This window comes from Nicotiana tabacum, chromosome 10 (assembly GCF_000715075.1).
Source record: "Nicotiana tabacum cultivar K326 chromosome 10, ASM71507v2, whole genome shotgun sequence".
In the NCBI taxonomy this organism is placed as follows: Eukaryota; Viridiplantae; Streptophyta; class Magnoliopsida; order Solanales; family Solanaceae; genus Nicotiana; species Nicotiana tabacum.
The window spans coordinates 41,077,622-41,099,589 of NC_134089.1; the positions used below are offsets into that span (position 1 = coordinate 41,077,622).

At 42.9% G+C, this 21,968-nt stretch overlaps 1 protein-coding gene across 3 annotated transcripts; it reads right to left on the minus strand.

Annotated features, from left to right (window-relative positions):
• Positions 1–6,115: 6,115 nt before the first annotated feature.
• LOC142164638 (uncharacterized) lies at positions 6,116–20,995 on the minus strand. 3 transcript variants are annotated; one of them, XM_075222814.1, is made up of 3 exons: positions 17,255–20,308; positions 16,822–17,187; positions 8,550–9,167 (listed from the first exon to the last, which is right to left on the minus strand). In XM_075222814.1, the coding sequence occupies exons 1-2, from the start codon at positions 17,752–17,754 to the stop codon at positions 17,130–17,132; spliced, it is 558 nt and encodes a 185-aa protein (XP_075078915.1). In that variant the 5' UTR covers positions 17,755–20,308; the 3' UTR covers positions 8,550–9,167; positions 16,822–17,129. The 3 variants fall into 3 exon arrangements, 1 of the variants encoding a protein (XP_075078915.1); XR_012695466.1 differs by lacking the exons at positions 8,550–9,167; positions 16,822–17,187; positions 17,255–20,308 and adding exons at positions 6,116–6,420; positions 20,315–20,873; XR_012695465.1 differs by lacking the exons at positions 16,822–17,187; positions 17,255–20,308 and adding an exon at positions 20,315–20,995.
• Between the last annotated feature and the right edge of the window lie 973 nt (positions 20,996–21,968).

The window sequence follows — 21,968 nt, forward strand, 5'->3', positions numbered from 1 at the left end:
TGAAAGTCGTGGTCTTGAGACTCTTGTGTTGACCAAACAGTCATCATGTGGTCGTATTGAACCATTGTGCGCTTGAATCGTAATTAAGGTCGTTGTGGGCCCTCGACTCGACATCTTTAGCAATCCTTGAGTGTGTGTGGTGAGAATTCGATTTGCGAGTCCAGGTCCCGAGCCGATGGTCTAAAACTTGCCCCGAATGTTTGTTGAGGCGAAATCTTAGGTGAAATTTGGCTTGAGAAGTGATTGTAGGCTCTCCTTGATCCAAAATTCTAAGACTGAAAAATTCCATGACCTACCAATGAAATGATCCCTAGTTAACCCTTTTGAGCCTTGAACCTTCTTCTTTCAAGAACCAAAGCTACAAGCATATACCCGTTCTTAACGATACCCTCTCGTGGCACCCAATTCTTCCCTTGAGTAGATGGCAAACGTCTAAGTTTAGGGGGGAGACAAGAAAGACAACAATGTGGTAAAAAGGTACAAAAGCAAAAAGAAAAAGAAAAGGTAAGACAAAAAGAAAGACCCAATTGAATAAGGTCAAAAAAGGGATTCAAAGAAAACAAAAGTGAAAAAGGGTGTGGAAAAAGTAAAAAAGGAGAAATGTGTTGAATTGCATGAAAAGGGTGACATTGTGTCTCTCTAACCCCTTGAAAAAGAAGTGAATACTCAAATGAGTCAAGAAAGTGTGCCGAAATGAATCAAAAGAAATGTTTAAGGGAAGATTGAACTCACTTGAACAAAATTATGTCCTACCCTTACCCAAAAGCCTTCACAATGACTCCATAAAAGCCCTAAATGATTTTGAGTTGAAAGGAACCTACATTAGTGGATACTTACATAAGGGGCAAGCATATGGTACTTAGAGCCGGACTTGTGGTCTCTTCCTTGAGAGAGATGAGTTGAGAGAGATGAGTGGAAATCCATCAACCTCGGTTTGTGTGATAATACTCAAAAAGGTGAGGTTCGCTTAGGGAGAGTTGAGGGTGTTTGAGTTTGGGTTCCACAATGGCCAAGGTAATTGAGAAAAGTTCTTTGATGAAATGTGTCAACTCTTGAAGCTCTTGTGTCACACTTGATCCACAAGCTTTCAAAGTTTAAATGTGTTAATGATGCATTCGCATTGAGGGCAATTGTTAGTCCCAATTGGCACTAGTTGAGGTTACTTTAGGATAAGCTGAAATTGCTTGGATGTTGCCTTTGAGGGGTGGGTTTTGTTTTGTTCGCTTGAGGACAAGCAAAGGTTTAAGTTTGGGGGAGTTGATAAGTAGGATTTTAACATGTTTTATACCCATACTTGCCTGCGCTTTGAGTGTAAATTGCTACAAAATAGTCCCAAAAAGCTTACAGATTGCGCTTGATTGCAGGTTTGAGCTATAAAGTGACAAATCGTCAAAGATCGGCTCAAATTGGAGTGAAACCTGCTCAAGTGCCAAAGATCAGTAGAGTGAAGACATTCAGAACTTGGTGCGGACCGCACCATCATGTCATGCGGCCGCACCATAGAAGTTCAGAGACTGTGAACTTACAAGCCATGCCCCATGCGGCCGCGTCCCAATTCATGCGGCCCGCGTCTCACTCATGCGGCCGCACAATTTTGCTATGCGGTCGCGTCCAGGAAGTTCAGAGAGTATTATATTCCAGAAGCAAACCACGCGGCCGCGTCCAACTTCATGCGGCCCGCGCTCCCCCCCATGCGGCCGCACTCTATGGTCACGCAGCCCGCATCAGTGAAGTTAAGAGAAGCTGCAAAACCTTTCATGCGGCCGCACAACAACTTTGTGCGGTCCGCGCCAGTTTTCATGCGGCCGCACCCCAACTTTGTGCGGTCCGCAACACCATTTTCAGAGAGCAAGATTCAGATGTCAAGAAACCCAGTGCATACGCGTGCCATCTTTGTGCGGTCCTCACTAACCCCGCAAGGGGCATTTTTGTCCAGTTTTTCCAGTCTACTATAAATAGAACATTTTACCATTTTTAGGTCAAGTTTTGTATAACTGACAGTTGCTGCACTCGTGAGACTTATGTTTAGGCCTATCTTGGGCATTTTTAGCTTAGTTTCATCATAGATTATTGTAGTTTAGCATTAGCAATTAATTAATATGGTTGTTTCATCTTCTATTTCTTCATTTTCTCCTTTAATTATGTCTAGCTAAACCCATTAGCTAGGGTTGTGGCTCAACCCTAGTGTGGGTAATTAATGGGTGTTGCTTCTTACTGATAGATTGATATTGGATGTTTGTTATTTGGGTTAATTTTATGGTTTAATTAAGGATTGATGGTTGCAAACATTGATTCTAGCTTAGTGGGTCTTGACCTTTCTTGAGAAAGAGAGTTTATGACCCCAGAATTGACCCAACAAGGGATTGGGGTGGATCCATGAGAAATGGTAGTCCCAATTAACGGGTTAAACCTCGAGAGAGTAATCACCCAACTTGAACCCTAGTTGCTTGGTCTAATTGGCCTACCCAATTGATCTCGAGAGAGTCAATTGGGCAAAATCGCTCTCTCTACCGAGAGGTGTGAGAGTGAGTACAAATGTGCATGGTTATAACATTGATCCCAAATATGTCATTCTATTATTAGTAACCTCTACCCGTTAGTTAACCACCTAGGTGATGTCACGACCCTAGATTTCTCTATATTAATCACAACTTAGAACATACCCTTTTAGCATAAATTAGCTTAAACTTGTAGTTGATAATAGTAGTGAATAAACAAAAACCTAAAAAATGGTAGAAGTACAATTAGGAGCAAACACGCATTCCTAGTTTAAACAAATACACAACTCCATTCCAAGCTCCCTGTGGAAATTGACCCCGATACCACTATTCGGGTAAAAGTATTAGCGCCCGCTCCTCCTACCGTTGTGTAAGGTTGAGTTCGCCGTGATCAAAATCCCTGCACAAATCGGCGGTAATAGCCTGCTAACCCTAAGAAGCTCCTGATCTCATTCACTGAAGTAGGACATGGCCAACTCTGAACCGCCTCAATCTTCTTGGGATCTACCTTAATACCCTCTCCTGATATGACATGCCCCAGTAATGCTATTGAATCAAGCTAAAACTCAAACTTGGAGAATTTACCATATAGCTTCTGCTCGTGCTCCCCCAGGCTACTTGAGTAGATCAAGATGTCATCAATGAATACAATAACAAAGGAATCAATATAAGGCTTGAACACCCTGTTCATCAAATCCATAAACGCAGCTGGGACATTAGTCAAGCCAAAGGACATCACCAGAAACTCATAATGTCTATATCTAGTACGGAAAGCAGTCTTCGGACATCTGAGTCCCAAATCTTCAACTGGTGATATCCTGAGCTCAAGTCAATCTTAGAGAACACCCTAGCACCCTACAAATAGTCGAACAAATCATCAATGCACGATAACGGGTACTTGTTCTTGATGGTAACCTTGTTCAACTGATGGTAATCAATGCACATATGCATAGTCCCATCCTTCTTCTTCACAAACAACACTGGTGCACCCCAAGGTGATATACTCGGTCTCACAAACCCTTTTGCTAACAACTCCTCAAGCTTCTCCTTCAACTTCTTCAACTCTTTCGGAGCCATACGGTACGGTGGGATAGATATAGGTTGTGTACCTGGAGCTAAATTGATATAGAAACCGTTATCATGAGTTGGTCGCATGCTTGGAAGGTTAGAATGGAACACATCGGCGAACTCCCGGACCACTTAAACTGAATCAATTATCGGAGACTCTGCGGTGGTGTCCCGAACATAAGCTAGATAATCCAAACAACCCTTCTCGACCATATGTCGAGCCTTCAGAAAAGAAATAACCCGACTAGATGTACTAACTGAGGAACCCTTCCACTCCAACCTTGGCAACTCTGGCATCACTAAAATAACAGTCTTGACATAGAAATCTAGGACGGCGTGATATGGGAATAACCAGTCCATGCCTAGGATGATCTCAAAATTGATCATAGCGAGCAACATGAGATTTGCTCTAGTCTCGAAACCAAAGAATGTGACCACATAGGACCGATAGATCCGATCCACAACCACATAATCGCCCACAGGAGTGGACACATGAACAGGAGTGCCCAAGGGATCAGGAGCAATAACCAGAAGACGAGCAAACAAAGATGACACATACTTATTTGTAGACGCTGGATCAAATAATAATGAAGCATCCCTACCGCAGATGGAAATAATACCTATGATAATGACATCTGAGGCTAATGCATCTGGTCTGGCTGGAAAAGCATAGAATTTGGCTAGAGCATCGGCTGGCTGGCCTCCACCTAACTGAACAGTAGCTGGCTAACCTCCCCCTACCTGGCATCCACCTCTAGGACGACCCCTACAAGTCTGTCCTCCGCCTCGAGGCGCCCTGACAGTCGGTGCTGCAATCATAGGCTGCTGACCCTACTGCACTGCCTTGCCCAGAAGTTTGGGGCAGGTCCTCTTCATGTGACCCAGATCTCTGCACTCGAAACCACCCTTTGTTGAGGTGACCTGCTGCCCTGATGTCGGACCCTGATGGCTTGTAGACCACTAGAAGAAGCCTAAATACCCGGTAGACGGTATGAGCTCTCTGGTATAGCACTAAAGTAGGAGCTGGAAGAACCCTGGGGACCTGAATACCCACTGGAAGAACCCTGGATGGTTGGTGGGCGGTAATAACTCTCTCGTATGGCGCTGAAATAGGGGCGCGCTGGAGCACCTCGAGGAGGTGGTGGTGTTGAATATGGGGGCCTGCTAGGCTGACCCCTCCCAAACTGACCTCTGCCCCTAGCCGGGGCACCTCTAAACTCTCCAGAGAACCGAGCCCTCTTGTCCTGCTGCATCTGCTCTCTACCTCTCAAATGGTAGCCTTCAATCCTCCGAGCAATCTCCACTACCAGCTGATAAGAAGTCCCCATCTCAACCTCTCAGGCCATATTGGCCCTAATACCAGAGTGCAACCCTGCAACAAACCTCCGCACTCTCTCTGCGTCAGTAGGAAGTATCATCAGTGCATGGAGGAACAACTCAGAAAACCTCGCCTCATAGTCGGTCACTATCATCTGACCCTGCTCAAACTGATATCGCAACCCTTCCCTCTCAGATGGTAGAATATACCTATCCATGAAAAGCTGTGTGAACTGACCCCAAGTAATGGAAGGAGAACCCGCTGGCCTGCCAAAAACATAAGACCGCCACCATCTACGGGCCCTGCCCTTCAGCTAGAAAGTAGTGAAGTCAACCCCATGAGACTCCAATATCCTCATGTTGTGCAGTGTGTCCCTGCTCCTATTAATGAAATCCTGGGCATCCTCATGACGCTCACCTCCGAAGATAGGAGGGTGTATCCTAGTTCATGTGTCCAATAACTTCTGCGGATCGCCGTCCGCAGCTGGTCTAGGCTCGTGTACCACTGCGGCAACTGGTTAGGCCCCATCCGCGGGTAGTGTGCTCGGAGTCTTATACACTACGACTGCATGCCTAGGAGCCTGAGCAGTAAGGGTCTGTACTCCCCTACCTCCTGAGATATAGCTAGGTCTGTTGGAAATAAATCGGCCTGGGTCATATAATCTATAAACCGCAACATACGGCCTATGACCTCCTGAAAGCCCGGTGCTGTCATGAAGTCCGCCGGGGTGGGCTCTGCTGCTAACATCTCGCCCTGCTTCTCAATAATAGGATCCCTTGCAGGATCGGCCGGTGGTGCAACTGGGGCAGCTCTAAGATGCCCTCGTCCTCTACCTCAGGTCGGTTCCCTCCCTCGGCCTCTGCCTCAGCCTCTAGTAATGGGGGGAGCGGTTCCTCCTGGGTCTGGAACGTCTGTCGTGCGCGTCCTCACCATCTGGGAGAGAATAGAAGAAGGAAATTTAGTATACCATCAACTGCACGATTGAAAATGAATAAAGAGTAGTTTCCTAACACCCTATAGCCTCTTCAGGATAAGTACATGTCTCCATATCGATCCACAAGACTCTATTAGGTTTGTCCATAACTTGAGAGACCTACGTGAACCTAGTGTTCTAATACCATGTTGCCATAACCCAAATTCCGTTATAGGTCGTGATGGCGCCCAACACCGTTATTAGGCAAGCCAACCCTAATCAACTAGTGAGTTCTCATTTATTTTAATAAACAATCCCAACATTTACTTAATTTGAATTCAAAACAGTCGATAATTAACAAATTCATAATAATAGAAATACAACCCAAAATGAATAGTCTACCAATGTATGTGCCAGGAACTAGTGTCACAAGTACGAGGGCAACTAGTAGAATGTTCAAAATACAACTATCCTACTGCCTGAAATAGAATAGACAATAATAACAAAAGAAAAGACTTCGGCATGCTGCTGAATGGCTCAGAAGGGGGCAGCTCACTGTAAGATCTTGATCAAATATCAGGTATGCATGCCGGACGGGTAGCTAGATACACCTGCCTCAGATCCTGTACAGTTAAGTACAGAAACGTAGTATGAGTACATAAACAACATGTACCCAGCAAGTATCCAGTCTAACCTCGAATAAGTAGTGACGAGGGGTCGACTTGACACCTACTGGGGTCAATAATAATACAGTTTAAGTATTACGCTAAGCATGAATAGCATGAATACAATGACAGTCCAAGAACAAGGAGAAATAAGATATTCTTTCTTAATAACATATCAATTTCAGTCATATCATGTAATAAGTTATATTTCAAAGCATTTAAGCAGTGTAAATCACGGAAAGTTCCACATAAATAACATGCGCACATTGTGTCGAGGCCGTACGACTCGATCCGATGTAATATTAAATTGTGCACTGCTAGAGGGTCGAATGGCGCTAACCATAGATGCATCTATTTACTACCGAGGCGCTCTGCCTGATCCTCAAATAATAATTTATTATCAAGGAAGCACACATTGTCCATTTATAGTCAAGTAATTCATACAAATTCTCAAGTAAGTGAGTATAACTATCTATATTTATTTACCAATTTCTAGCATGACCTAAGTGATCTTAGTAGCAAGTAAGGATGCAAGCATTTGCAAGTATAGCATGATACGAGTCCTAAACTACCCGGACAATTAGCATAATAGTAGCTACGTACGGACACTCATCACCACGTACGTATCGTATCCCCCATAGATAGTCACATACATTTATTTAATTCACCTATGGGGTTAATTCCCTCTTACAAAGTTAGAAAGGAGACTTACCTTGTCCTAAAGCTTACTTCCAAATTCAAGAGCGCTCAAACCCTCAAATCGGAGCCGAACGATCCAAAACTATTCTAATGGGGTAAGAACTAGTCAATACATGCTCAAGAGTTCATATTCTAACTATTAAAGTAATTTTCCAACCCTAAATGCAAGGTTCCTAAAATTCACCCCCGGGCCCACGTGCTCGGATTCTAGAAATTTTCGAAGAAAGTTGTTACTCATAACCTAAAGATCAAGAATATATGATTTTTACTTCATTCCATAACGAATATTGTGGTTAAATCTCATTTTCATCAAAACCCTAGGTTTTACTCTAAACCCATAATTTTCACTAATTTACATGCTGTAATCTACCCATAAACTAGGTATTAAACTTACATTAAGTAGAAATAATTTACCTCAAAAAGCTAAATTGAAATCTCCCCTTTTGAAGCTCCCAAATCGCCTAAGAATTGACTAAAATGGGTCAAAATGACAAACTCCCGTTATTAAATAAAGGGCACTGCTTTCGGCGATTTCTGCATCTGTGGTTCTGGGCCGCACCTCCGCCAACCGCATTTGCGGAAATGGTCTGCTTCTGCGGAACTTCACTGGGCCGGTGATAGCTACCAACTCGACGCTACACTAAGGTAGGAAGAGCGGGTCACAATAGCTTTTACCCGATATGAGGGTCGGGATCGATTTTCTCAGGGAGCTAGTAGTGGAGTTGGATTGTCTGTCTATCCTAGAGATGTGTTTGTACTCCTAATGTCACTTCAAACATTTTTGGGTTTTTGAATTATAACTATTTTTATAAAACTACTGATTAACAATAAATTATGCTACGAGAATATTGTTAAGTTGTATCTAATGGGAAGAAGGGCACTAGGCCGTGACACTACCTAGGTGGCTAATTGACGGGTAGATGTTACTAAGGTTCGATTGACATAGTTGGGGCTTATGCTATAACCGTTGCACAATTTTACCCACTCTCACACCTCTCGGTAGAGAGTGATTTTGCCCAATTGACTCTCTCAAGACCAAATGGATAAGCAAATTCGACCAAGCAATTAGGGTTCAAGTAGGGTAATTACTCTCTCGAGGTTTAACCCGTTAATTGGGATTATCATTTCTCATGAGTCTATCCCAATTCCTTGTTGGGTCAATTTTGGGGTCATAGACTCTCTTTCTCAAGAAGAGTTAAACCCACAAAGCTTGAATCAGTGTTTGCAACCACCAATTCTAGATTAACACATAAAATCAACCCAAAAGCAAACACCCATAGTCAAGCTCACACTAGATGACAACACCCATCAATTACCCACACTAGGGTTGAGCCACAACCCTAGCTAATGGGTTTAGCTACTCAAGCTAGATAAAGAAATTAAAGAAATAGATGAAAAACTAAGCATATTAATTAATTGTTAAATTAATCTACAAGAATCTGTTGTAAATGTAAAGCAAAAGTGCCAAAAATGGCTACAAAGTTCGTCTCACGAGCAAAGCTCTCAACTGATGTATCTGATTGCCTAAAAAATGGTACAATGTTCTATTTATACTAGGTTGGAAAAACTGGACAAAAATACCACTGCGGGGTCAGTGCGGGCCGCATTAAATGGACCGCGGCCGCACTAGGCTCACTTTTGCTTCTCTAAACTTGGACTCCGCGGACCACGACCGCGGAGGGAGCTGGCGCGGCCCGCGCAATCACGACCGCGACCCGTATGGCACTGGCTTTGAAAACTTCATCTCTCTGAATCTCATGACTGCGGACCGCACAAAAGAGTAGTGCGGTCGCAGAGCCTTCACTGCGGACCGCGAGATGTGTACCGCGGCCGCGCTTCTTCTAGTCTGATTCACCAACTCTCTGAACCACCTAGTGCGGCCGCATTCCATTTTGCGCGGTCCGCACTAGGCCTTCTTTTCTTAAATTCCTTGGTCTTTGATACTTGAGCAGGTTTCACTTCTTTTTGAGCCGATCTTTGACATTTCGTCACTTTGTCGATCAAACCTGCAATCAAGCACAACTTGTGAGCCTTTTAGGACTATTTTGTAACAATATATGATCAAAGCATAGGCAAGTAGGGGCATAAAACATGTTAAAATCCTAACTTATCAACTCCTCCAAACTTAAACCTTCGCTTGTCCTCAAGCAAACAAAATAAGACCCACCCCTTAAAGGAAAATCCAAGAAATTCCAACTGTCCTAAAGTAACCTCAACAAGCATCAATTGGGACTAACAATTGCCCTCAATATGAATGGATCATTAACAAAATTTAAACTTTAAAAAACTATGGATCAAGTGTGACACAAGAGCATCAAGAATTGACTCATTACATCAAAGAACTCTCTCAATTACTTTTGTCGCTGTGGAACCCAAACTCACACATCCTCAACTCTCCCTAAGCAAACCTCACCTTTTAGAGTATAAGCATGCAAACCAAGGTTAATAAGAAGTCACTCGTCTCTCTCAAGGAAAGGTCACAAGTCCGTCTCTAAGTACCATATGCTTGACCCTCATGTAAGTATCCACTAATGAGAGCGTCATCCAACTCAAGATCATATAGGGCTTTTGTGGAGTCAATGTGAAGGCTTTTGGTTTAGGGTAGGAAAAGTTGTTGGTCTATATGGGTTTCATCTTCCCTTAAGTACTTCTTTTGATTCATTCTGGCACAATGCTCTTTGACTCTTTGAGTATTTTACTTCTTTTCAAGGGGTTAGAGAGATACATTGTCACTCTTTCTTATGCAATTCAAAGCATTTCTCCCTTTTCTACTTTTTCCACACCTTTTTCACTTTTGTTTTTCTTGAATCCCGTTTTATTCTTTGCATATTGGGCATTCTTTTTGTCTTTTTCTTTTCTTTCTTTTTCACCGCCTTCCTTTCCTTTTGCTTTTGTACCTTTTTACCACTTTGTTTCCTTTCTTGTCTCTCCCCCCCAAACTTAGACTTTTGTCATTATTTAAGGGACGATTTGGGTGCCAAGAAAGGGTATAATTTAGAACGGGTATAGGCTTCTAGCATTGGTTCTTGAAAGAAAAAGGTTTAAGGATCAAAAGGGTTAGCTAAGGATTATATCATTGGTAGGCTATGGAATTGTTCGACTATTGTTTGGATCAAGGAGAGCCTATATTCACTTCTCAAGTCGAATTTCACTCAAAATTTCGCCTCAACAAACATTCAGGGCAAGTTCTAGACCATTGGCTCGGGACTTGAACTCACAATTCGATTTCTCACCACACACACTCAAGGATTGCTAAAGACATAGAGTCGGGGGCCCACAACAACCTTAGACACGATTGAGCACACAATAGTCCCGAAAGACCACGTGATGTTTGTTTGGTCAAAACAAGAGTCTCAAGGTCACTACTTTCACTATCCTAAACACAACCACTTGTCTTTGACCATGAGATCAAAGGCAAATGTATTAGGCCCAAGTGAAGCTTTGCTTGAGGTACCCTTAACTATAAACTACTAAAAACAAGAGAAAAATCAAAACAGACTCAAAACCTTAACAAGGTTGTCATGCCATCCATCATCGGGAAGAGCCACTCGATTCGTACAATACTCCACCCTTGGAAAGAACCGTGGCATTAAGAAAACCAAGGGTTTATTGAAAGCACCAAAATCGAAACAAAAAGGCTACGAGCCTATCTACTAAGTTAAAAATGAAAATTTTGTACGAACTTAGAAAATAGAATGAATATTTACAATAAGGGGAAGAGAATATACAACGGGGGATGAATATATATACAAAAATGTAACTTTATATACAAACCAAAGAGAAGATAAAATGTGCGATAAAAGTAACTAAATGTAAAGTTATATACAGACCAAATAAAAAAATCAACAGAAACATAAACTAAGTCAACTAATATATACAATCATCCGGATAAAAAGTAGGGCTCACCCCACAAATAAAAGCTGGCATTGTCCCCAATGCCAACTAAACAAATAACCATAAAAAATCAAGAGGAAATGATATAGGAGCTCCCTAAGCCTCGTCTGTATGGATGGGAACATGAGTGGTCCCCGGGTCCTCTGTATGTACGGGAACCTCAGATTGGTTCCCGATCTCCTGCTGCTCAACTGCTGGGCCTGGGGCCTGGACCTGTACGGGCTGAATATCTAGAGCAACCTGTGGCTGACTGGAAGAGACCTCCTGTGGGTCTGCCAACCGGATGACCGCCTCGTCAGCACTAGGGAGCTTCCTCTTCTTCCTAGGAAGCCTCTGAGTCTGCTCCTGTTGTGGCTCTGCTACTGGTGTTGTTGCTGGGGCTGGATCCTCAAATAGCAGATCTAAAGTCAACTGGTCTGCCTTTAGTTTGTCGACATCCTCTCTCAGCGCCTTCACAAACTCCTTAGAAGCCCGTATTTTGCACAACTTCTTGTGCTCCCTGGCAAGCTCCCTCAAGGCCTTGCCATGTGAATCCACTGCCTTAGCCAAGGCAGCCTGAGAATCGAGGATCTTTTATTGGTTGGCAAGAATCTCCTTAAGTGAATCCTTGATAGACTGGGGCACCTGCACTGGCTGTGGTGCCGACTGAGCCGCAATGGTAGAAGTTAAGGTGGACAACTTGGATGAAGCAGTCGCTATCCAGTTGTTCAAGCTATGAAGTGTCTGGCTCGGCTGGTGGGCGGTGATAGGATGGGCCTGGGAAGATGGAATCCTCGGGCCAGCTGAAGTAGAGGGACCAGCAGTAGTGGAAGGTCCGGGAGGCATCTCAGCAACTGTGGAAGTAGGCTCAGTGAAGGCCTTTACCGCAACCGGCTCTTCAGACTGGCCGATTGGGGCAGAGGCAGGTGGCTTGTAATTTTTGTCCTTGGGGTTGTCTGACCCCTTCAAACTTTACCATGAAAACGGAGCCACAGGTTTGACCTTGATGTCAAAAGGTCTCTTCTCCACCTCCAAGTCCCGAAAATATATAGTAAGGGTGCTGGGAAAAGGATAGTTCCGGTCATGCTCAACCCCCACTGCAGAAATGATGCGGGACATTACATTGCCCACGTTGATAGGATATCCCGCCATAATAGAAGCAATAAGAACAGCCCGGGCAAGTGGAATAGTCTGATCATGGGTAGTGGGGTCGAGCCGACTGCACACAAAAGTCAACCACCCTCTAGCCTCAAAGTTGAAGGTTCTCCGAAGTATTTTGGCCCCTGCTTGTAACCACTCTGGAACCGTACCCGGGATTGCCAGGTATGAAGCTAACCACGGATGAACCTCCTCGCCCATTGCTAACTTTTCATTGTAAAGGGACTTATCTTCATCATTGAACCCCAGGTATTCATTAAGGGCCTTCCTGGTAAATACCACATTTTTGTTTCTCACTTTGGTCACCTTAGTGCCCTTCAATATGTGGGCCACATTTCCATAGAACTCCTTGACCATATGCTCATTCGCCTTCACACAATTGTCTTTAAAGAACTCCCAACCCACTCGAGCCTGAAACTGTCTATGTACATTGGGGTGTAGGGGTAGAAGGTCTTTGTCAATAAAGCTCTTCTCAAGAATCAACTTCCGTGACGGCCACCATTCTCTAAACTTGTGGAACGCCACCTGGCTGACAAATCTATCTTCCCAAACAGCGGGATTCCTAGTCCTGTCAACCCCCCCCCAACCTGAGGCACACCACCCCCAGGTAACTCCCTATCTCCGGCATCACCCTTAGCACCCTCTCCAGATAGTGATGCTGTAGGAGAGGTAGAATATTCATCCCCACTACCTACTGCTGAGCCCTCAGACGACCCAGAAGAAATGTTGATTGAAGCTCGAGCATCGGGGGAAGATGGGGAAGTGTCTTTATATATGGCGTTCTCCGGATACGGGATGTAAAGAGGGACTGAATCTGAAGAGATCTCCTGGGATGGCTCATACTCACTCCCCGAGTTGTCAATGGCTCTATCAGCGGTGATTGCTTTCCTCATTTCTTTTATGTTTTTTCTAGCATGGGGAGTGAGTTTTACCATCCTTTGCTTCCTTCTCCGGGAGGAATTAGCTCGCCCGAGTTTTTTGGCACCTCCACCTCATTGTTTGACCATTATCTACAAGCATACACATCTAACATGGTTAGTATCAGCATATGCAGTTGCAGAATAGAGCACCGCGGCCCGCACAAACAGGAGTGCGGCCGCACTAGGGGCACCGCGGACCGCGCAAAGGTGATCGCGGTCCGTATTGGGGCAAAGTCCAAAAATCACCTCTCTAAATCATCCCACCGCGGTCCGCGCAAAGTGGGATTGCGGCCGCGGTGTGCCAGCGCAGACCGCACAAAGTGCAATGCGGCCGCGCTAGGCACAGGTTCACTTCCAGTCACTTGAACACCGCGGTCCACGCAAAATGGTAATGCAGACTGCGTCAGGGCACCGCGGACCGCACAAAGGCGACCGCGAGTCGCGGAGAGTACTCTGAACAGGCACTAAGTGAGGGTCTAAGTTTTTGCTATTTTTGTTCAAGTTTTCCACCTAACTTATCTCTACTCATTTTACCCAGTTCACAAAGGTCTCTAAACACACAATATCCAACCATCACACTTTCCTCATCTAACAAATGAAATAAAAATGGGAAGAAGAAGAGACTCTAACTACTGGGTATGAAAAACAAATGAAATTATAATATAAAACAAATAAAGATGATGAAATGTTACCAGATTGTGATGATGAGATGCAATTAATCAGGCTAAGCAAGAATTACTATTAGAAGAGAGAGTGAACAGTAGCTTTTAGGGGTTTGAGTGTTAAAATTTCAAAAAGTGTAAGTTGTGACCCTTGGGCTCTATTTATAGAAAAAGGTGAGGTCCCCAGCCTTACCTACCAGCGCGGCCGCACAGAATCGACCGCGGATCGCGCTGGGTTTGTGCAATTGAAGCTTGAGTAGGCAACCTCCGCGGACCGCACAAAATAGACCGCGGTCGTGGAGGTCCACCGCGGACCGCACTAAATGGAATGCGGCCGCGGTGGCAAACTTCAGAGAGCACCACTTTTCACCATCACCAGTGCGGGCCGCACAAAAGCAACCGCGGTCGCACTGGCAATCTTCAGAGACTGTTCAACTTTTTTCAAACTATTTTGCACTGGATAAACTCAATCCCTACAACATCTCACAATCAGTTAGCTCAAAAATCAAACTTACACTACCAAGAAAACACAGAAAACAACAACAAGAAAAAGACATGGGTTACCTCCCAAGCAGCACCTGATTTAACGTCGAGGCACAATGCATGTTACCAGCACATCACTTTAGATGGAGAAGTGCCACCACGTGGCCATCATCAAATTTCCCAAGATAATGCTTGAACCGATGTCCATTGACTCTAAATACTTCACCATTCTTGTTCCTTAGATCAAGAGCACCAAATGGGGTCACGAACACAACTTCAAACGGCCCACTCCACTTTGACTTGAGCTTACCGGGAAACAGACGTAACCGGGAATTGAACAAGAGAACCATATCTCCAACCTTGAACTCCTTACCCCGAGCGTATTTATCGTGAAGGTACTTCATTTTGTCCTTGTACAAGGACGAGTTGGAGTAGGCATGGAATCTAAACTCATCAAGCTCATTAAGTTGTTCAACCCGCAAATTTGCCGCAACATCCCATTCTAAGTTCAACTTCCTCAAAGCCCATATAGACTTGTGCTCTAATTCCACCGGAAGATTACAAGATTTCCCAAACACCAACCGATACGGTGACATACCAAACGGAGTTTTGTAAGCTATCCGATAAGCCCAAAGTGCGTCATCCAACTTTTTTGACCAATCGGTCCTATTAGCATTGATAGTTTTAGACAAGATACTCTTAATTTCTCTGTTGGAGACTTTCACTTGGCCACTAGCTTGAGGATGATAGGGGGTCGAAACCTTATGATTGACACTGTACTTAGAAAGCAACGTGTCAAAAGCCTTGTTGCAAAAGTGAGACCCCCCATCACTAATGATTGCACGAGGAGTGCCAAACCTTGTGAAGAGACTCTTTTTCAAAAATGCCACAACAATCCGAGCTTCATTGTTGGGCAAAGCCACGTCTTCAACCCATTTGGAGACATAGTCCACCGCCACGAGAATGTAAGTGTTCCCACAAGAGCTCACAAAAGGACCCATGAAGTCGATGCCCCAAACATAAAAAATATCCACTTCGAGAATTGTATTGAGGGGCATCTTATCCTTTTTAGAAATTTCGCCGGCTCTTTGGCACTCATCACATCTCTTCACCAAGTCGCCCGCATCTTTGAACAAGGTGGGCCAATAATATCCGCAACTAAGCACTTTAGAAGCCGTTCTCGCCCCGCCATGATGGCCACCATAGGGTGGAGAATGGCAAGCCTCTAGGATACTCAATTGTTCTTCCTCCGGGACACATCTACGAATCACACCATCTGTGCAAATCTTGAACAAGTATGTCTCATCCCAATAGAAATCCAAACTATCCCACTTGAGCTTCTTCTTTTGGTTAAAAGAGAGCTCACACGGGATTATTCCGGTCACAAGGTAATTGGCAACATCGGCAAACCATGGCATATCCTTCATTGACACCACAAGGAGTTGTTCGTCGGGAAATGAATCATTGATCTCAAGGCCGTCACAAGGCCTCCCCTCCTCCTCCAAATGGGACAAGTGGTCCGCCACTTGATTCTCACTACCCTTCCGGTCAACAATTTCTAGATCAAACTCTTGAAAAAGTAACACTCATCTCATCAATCTCTCCTTGGAGTCTTTCTTGGTCATCAAATACCTAAGGGCGGCGTGATCGGTTTGCACTATAACTTTGGCCCCCATAAGGTAAGGTCGAAACTTTTCCATAGAAAACACAATAACCAACAATTCTTTCTCGGTGACTGTATAGTTTCTTTGAGCCTCATTCATGGTTTTGCTTGCGTAGTACACCAGATGAAACATCATGTTGATTCTTTGGCCCAAAACAGCCCCAACCGCAATGTCACTAGCATCACACATGAGCTCGAAAGGCAAGCTCCAATTTGGTGCGGTAATGATAGGGGTAGAAGTCAACTTGAGCTTGAGAAGCTCGAATGCTTGCATACAACTCTCATCGAACAAGAATTTTGCATCTTTCTCTAGCAACTTGCACAACGGATGTACCACTTTAGAAAAATCTTTTATGAACCTCCGGTAGAAACCCGCATGCCCAAGGAAACTCCTCACTTCTTTGACAGAAGTAGGGGGAGGGAGACTCGAAATAACCTCAATCTTGGCCTTATCAACTTCAATTCCTCGCTTCGAGATCTTGTGACCCAACATTATACCCTCTTCAACCATGAAATGTCATTTTTCCCAATTGAGAACAAGGTTGGTGTCTTCACATCGGGCCAACACTCTATCCAAGTTTACCAACCACTCCTCAAAAGAATCCCCAACCACGCTGAAATCATCCAGGAAGACCTCCAAGATATCCTCCACCATGTCGGTGAAAATAGCCATCATGCAACGTTGGAAGGTCGCTGGAGCATTACACAATCCAAATGGCATACTAGAGAAAGCGAATGTGCCATAAGGACATGTAAAGGTGGTCTTCTCTTGGTCCTCCGGGACAATTAGAATTTGATTGTACCCCGAGTAACCATCCAGAAAACAATAGAAAGCCCAGCCCGCAAGACAATCAATCATTTGGTCAAGGAATGGCAATGGAAAATGATCTTTTCTAGTCACCTTGTTCAGCTTTCGGTAATCCATACAAACTCTCCACCTGGTGCCCGTTCTAGTGGGAATGAGCTCATTGTTGTCATTGGTCACCACGGTCATACCACCCTTCTTCGGCACACATTGCCCAGGAGAAGTTCACGAACTGTCAGAAATAGGATAAATCACCCCAACATCTAACCACTTGATAACCTCTTTCTTCACTACCTCTTGTATCGCCTCATTTAGTCTTCTTTGATGCTCCAAGGAAGGCTTTGCATCCTCCTTCAAGATAATTTTGTGCATGCAAAATGCGGGGCTTATTCCCCAAATATCAACTAGAGTCCATCTGATTGCCCTTTTCCGCTTTTGAAGAACCGCCAAGGTGGCCTCAACCTGCATGTTAGTAAGTCAAGAAGAAAGAATAGCATGTAAAGTAGAATTTGAACCCAAGAATTCATACCTGAGGTGTGGAGGAAGTGACTTCAACTCCAACATCGGTGGCTCCTCAATCGATGGCTTTGTTGGTGGAGTTTTGCGGTTTTCAAGATCCAAAGATAACCTCCTAGGCTCATATGAATATGAACCCATACTATGCAATGCATTCACGCACTCCATTCTACTAGCATCATCATTGACATCCATATTAAGAAGCACGGCCTCAAGGGGATCTTCAACATGGATCATGGAACTTGTGTCATCCACTATCACAGCTGTGACGATGTCCACAAATGAACACACCTCCGTGCTATTGGGTTGTCTCATTGATTTGCAAACATGGAATACCACCTTCTCATCCCCCACTCGGAAAGTCAACTCATCCGTTTCAACATCAACCAGTGCCTTCCCTGTAGCTAAGAAAGGTCTACCAAGAATAATCGGCACTTCAAATTCCACCTCACAATCCAATATGACAAAAGTCGGCCGGCAATATAAACTTATCCACCCGGACAAGTACATCATCGATTATGCCCAAAGGTCGCTTCATCGATTGATTCGCCATTTGAAGTCTCATTGAGGTAGGTCGAGGTTGTCCAATTCCCAAAGTCTTGAAGACCGAGTACGACATCAAATTTATGCTAGCCCCCAAGTCACAAAGGGATAGTAAAAGCTCCGGGGTCCTCAAGCTTGGGTGACATTGAATGCACTATGACACTCACTTGATGAGTCATTTTAATTGTTTCACACTCCATCGACCTCTTATTTGTTACCAAATCTTTCATGAACTGTACCCCGGCATTTGCTCAAGTGCCTCCACCAAAGGCACATTGATTGTGAGGCTCTTCATCGTGTCAATGAACTTTTTGAATTGATTGTCACTCTTTTGCTTTGCTAACCGTTGAGGATAGGGTGGAGGTGGCCTTGGCAAAGGTGCCTTGCCCTTTTGTACAACCGGCTCGGGCATGTCAATCATGTGTTCCCTAGACGGGTTCACGACATCTTAAGTCTCTACCTCGGCTTCATTTTTAATATCAATCCGCACATCATTGTTCACATTTTGATTAACCACATCTTCAACAATCAAAGGTACATCATCATCCCGCAACTCAGCATCTTCTTCCATAACTTTCTTTTGCTTTGAGGCATTCACATCACCATCTCTCCCACTTCTTGTTGTAACCGCCATCATACATTATTATTCCCACCCTTCGGGTTCACTACCATATCACTTGGTAGCACACCCTTGGGACGAGTATTCAACGTTTGAGAGATTTGACCTAATTGCACCTCCAAGTTCCGGATAGATGTATTATGAGAAGCTAATTGGGCATCGGAATCTTGGTTCTTTTTCATCATTTGCTCGAACATGCTTTCAATTCTCCCTATATCACTGTCACACCTCCTTTTTCACTACACCCCCGGGGAAGGGTGTATAAGGGAATTTTTCCAATTAAAGGACAATCGAAACGGGATTCATTTATTATTAAAAATTCAGAGTCGCCACTTGGGATAATTTATGGTGTCCCAAGTCACCGGTTCAAATCCCGGATTGAGGAAAAGATTGACTCTGTTTACAGTCCGCGAACACAGAAATTCGGGTAAGGAATTCTGTTAACCCGAGAGAAAGTGTTAGGCATTCCCGAGTTCCGTGGTTCTAGCACGGTCGCTCAACTGTTATAATTGGCATATTATTTGATTTTAGTACATGTTTAAACTTATGTGCAAATTTTAACTTAAACCATTTTTATTCATTTTTTAAAGAAAATTGCAACGTTATTAAAGAAAGTTCTGAACCACGTCACATAAATGCACCCATGATTTTGACATATTTTAACATCGTTGAGATTTGGATTCATGAGCTTCAACCATATGACAACAAACTTAAATATACTCCAAAAGAACAATCGGCACATGCTGTACATTTGTTTAAGTTAAAGCAAAAACTAAAGCTAAAGTTAAAGTTAAAGCAAAAGCAAAAGCAAAAAGGTATTATTATTTTAGTCGCTTTTAATATTTCGGGAAAAATTCAAAGTTATTTAAAACACGTCGTAAGCCACGCTACATAAATGCACCCGCGATCCACAATATATTTTATCTAACGTTGTTGAGATTTGGATTTGGGTCACATAAATGCGCACCCGAGTTTAGGAAGGTAATTTTAACTTACGCATCTAAAGCAACTACACGTTTTTAACTTTGCGAGGGCCATAGAAAATTTGCTAAATGACACGCCTCGAATTCTAAGGATTTAAAAGAAATAATTAAATGAGGGTCACGCAACAAAATCAGGTAAGATAAACCAATTAAGATTCCAGCCACCACTTGAAATGTTAGTGTATAACCCAAATAAAAAAAATAATTCAATTACCAATTAGTTACGGAATTCCTAAACTTAACATTAACAAATCATTCCAAAGTACATACTCATTCTTTTCCTTTATAGACCCAAACGCAGAAACGACCAAGGCAGCACGAGAACTAGTAGGAATATTGGGTAATTTATCCAATTTTTGACTTTGGGTTATATACATAAAACCCTCTGCCTTTGCAACCAAGAAATCAAATCAACCAAGAAACGGACATAACCATCCCAAATGAACTCAAAACGTTTGCTGCCACCATAACCAACCAATTCGAAGAACTCAAAACAGGCTACCACCACATTTGCTAATTAAAAAAAAAACTATAACAGTAATGAACTACCATCCAAATCAATTTCTTACATACCCACATTCAAAGGAACACATCAAGTCTGTCAAATGGACACAATAATGAAGTGACGAGTCTAACATTGAGAAGCAACAGTCAAATTACGAATATGGCTAAAACTGTAAGATAATTATACAAATCCTCCATCTTAAACACAAACCATAAAAATGACTCCAATTTAGATTCTACGGGACACCACCCACGCCAATTTAATCAAATTCAACTGAACTATTGAATAGGAAACCAAATCTAATTTAATCAAATTCAAAGTGTGAAGATATTCAATCAATCCACACCAAATAGTGCAAAACTCCAAATTCATATCATCCAAAACATGTAAATGAAATTAAAAGGAGATAGGAAAGAATTGAACCTCAAGTTGCCTTCAGTTAATAAAAATTCCAGCAATTACCCGGATGGAAACAAACCACAACCATGATCGGAACTCAGCTCGGACAGGACTCGCGAACACGGACCTTGACAGAATCCTCGAATCGGTACAAGAAATGTTGAATCCATACACGACATCAAATGACCTTCATTCTGGAATGAGAATTAGAGGACAACACCTCTGGATTTTGAGACGGATGTCCGAAAAATGGAAGAAGAAAACCAGAATATTTTTCGTTTTTATACGAGTGACTGAATCGCGGTTGTGTTTTGGGGTTTCTGGCCAGATCCGTTGCTAGTGGCGTCGCCACTCGCCGGTGGTCAATTCCGGCGAAGCAACAACTCAAGTGAGGAAGCTGAAGTGTGAGCGGCTAGCTTTTCTCTTGGGGTTGGTCGTTCATGGCGGAACTGGTGAACGCCGGCTGCTGCTGGCTTTGTTTTAGAGAGGAAGGTCGTTGGGGTGAGGTCTCAAGCTGCTCAAAAAAATGGTGAAGCCGCAGGGGTCGTTCGGGGTTAATCCAATAAGATGTTGGTTTGGAGGCCCCGGGGATGGTCTCGTGAAAACCACGATCCAAAGGGGGGCAGGGTCGTTTTTTTGTCTGCTCCCCTTTTTGCTTTACAGCCCCCCCAGATTTATTGTTCCCTTCTGTGAGTGTGTTCTCCACTCATATTCTTTTCTTTACTTTATTCAAACCCCACCACTTTAGAAGCTTCCTAATTAGTTAGATAAGACTTCCCAATTTAAACAATCCCTAGACTACCCTTAAAACCCCATGTTAATTACTTCAAAAATCAAATGGATTAAATTGACCCAAGATTCAGCCTACCAAATTAGATTAACTACTCAAAATAATAATTATCCCAACTAATTAAATATCAAATTAAAAGAAAATTGCCAAAATTCAAAAATTAAAGAGTAAAATACAACATAACTATTTTTTATGATTTTTTCTATTTTGTCAAACAACAACTTACTTAATTAATCTAAAAATGTAAAATAAAATCCTAAATGCAGATGCAATATATATTTTTTATATATATTTTTATGATTTGAAATACTACACAATGCCAAAGCTAATCCTAATTAATTAAACTAAACATGAAACTATTTTTTGTGTTTTTGAAATTATATAAAGATAAAAATAAGGTACTATTTTTTGTATTATATTTTTTTAAATTTTTTTATGAAAAACACATAAACTAAAATATTTTTTGTAATTTTTATTTTTCTTATAATAAAATAAAGTAAAAAAGTAAAAATGAGTTGAAATAGCTATATTAGGCCTAAATTAAATATTTACATGCTAAAATATAAAAAATCTTGGGGAGGGTCAAAAATCACATGTCTACAATCACTTCCGGAAGAATTCGGACCTTGAGAAGGAAATGGGGGTGGATTGTTCGGTTATTGGTACATGGGGGGCCTTTGAAAGCCTTGCCCCCGGTTGCCTTGGTTCCCGCTATTGTTCCACCCTCCTTGATTGTTGTTGTTTCTCCAATTATTGTTGTTCCCATTCCAATTCCCTTGGTTGCTTTGGTTACCCCAATTGTTGTTTTGGTTGCTATTATTCCAATTGTCACCACCTTGTTGTTGATTATTTTTATTCCAATTACCTCCGCTTTGTTGTTGATTACCC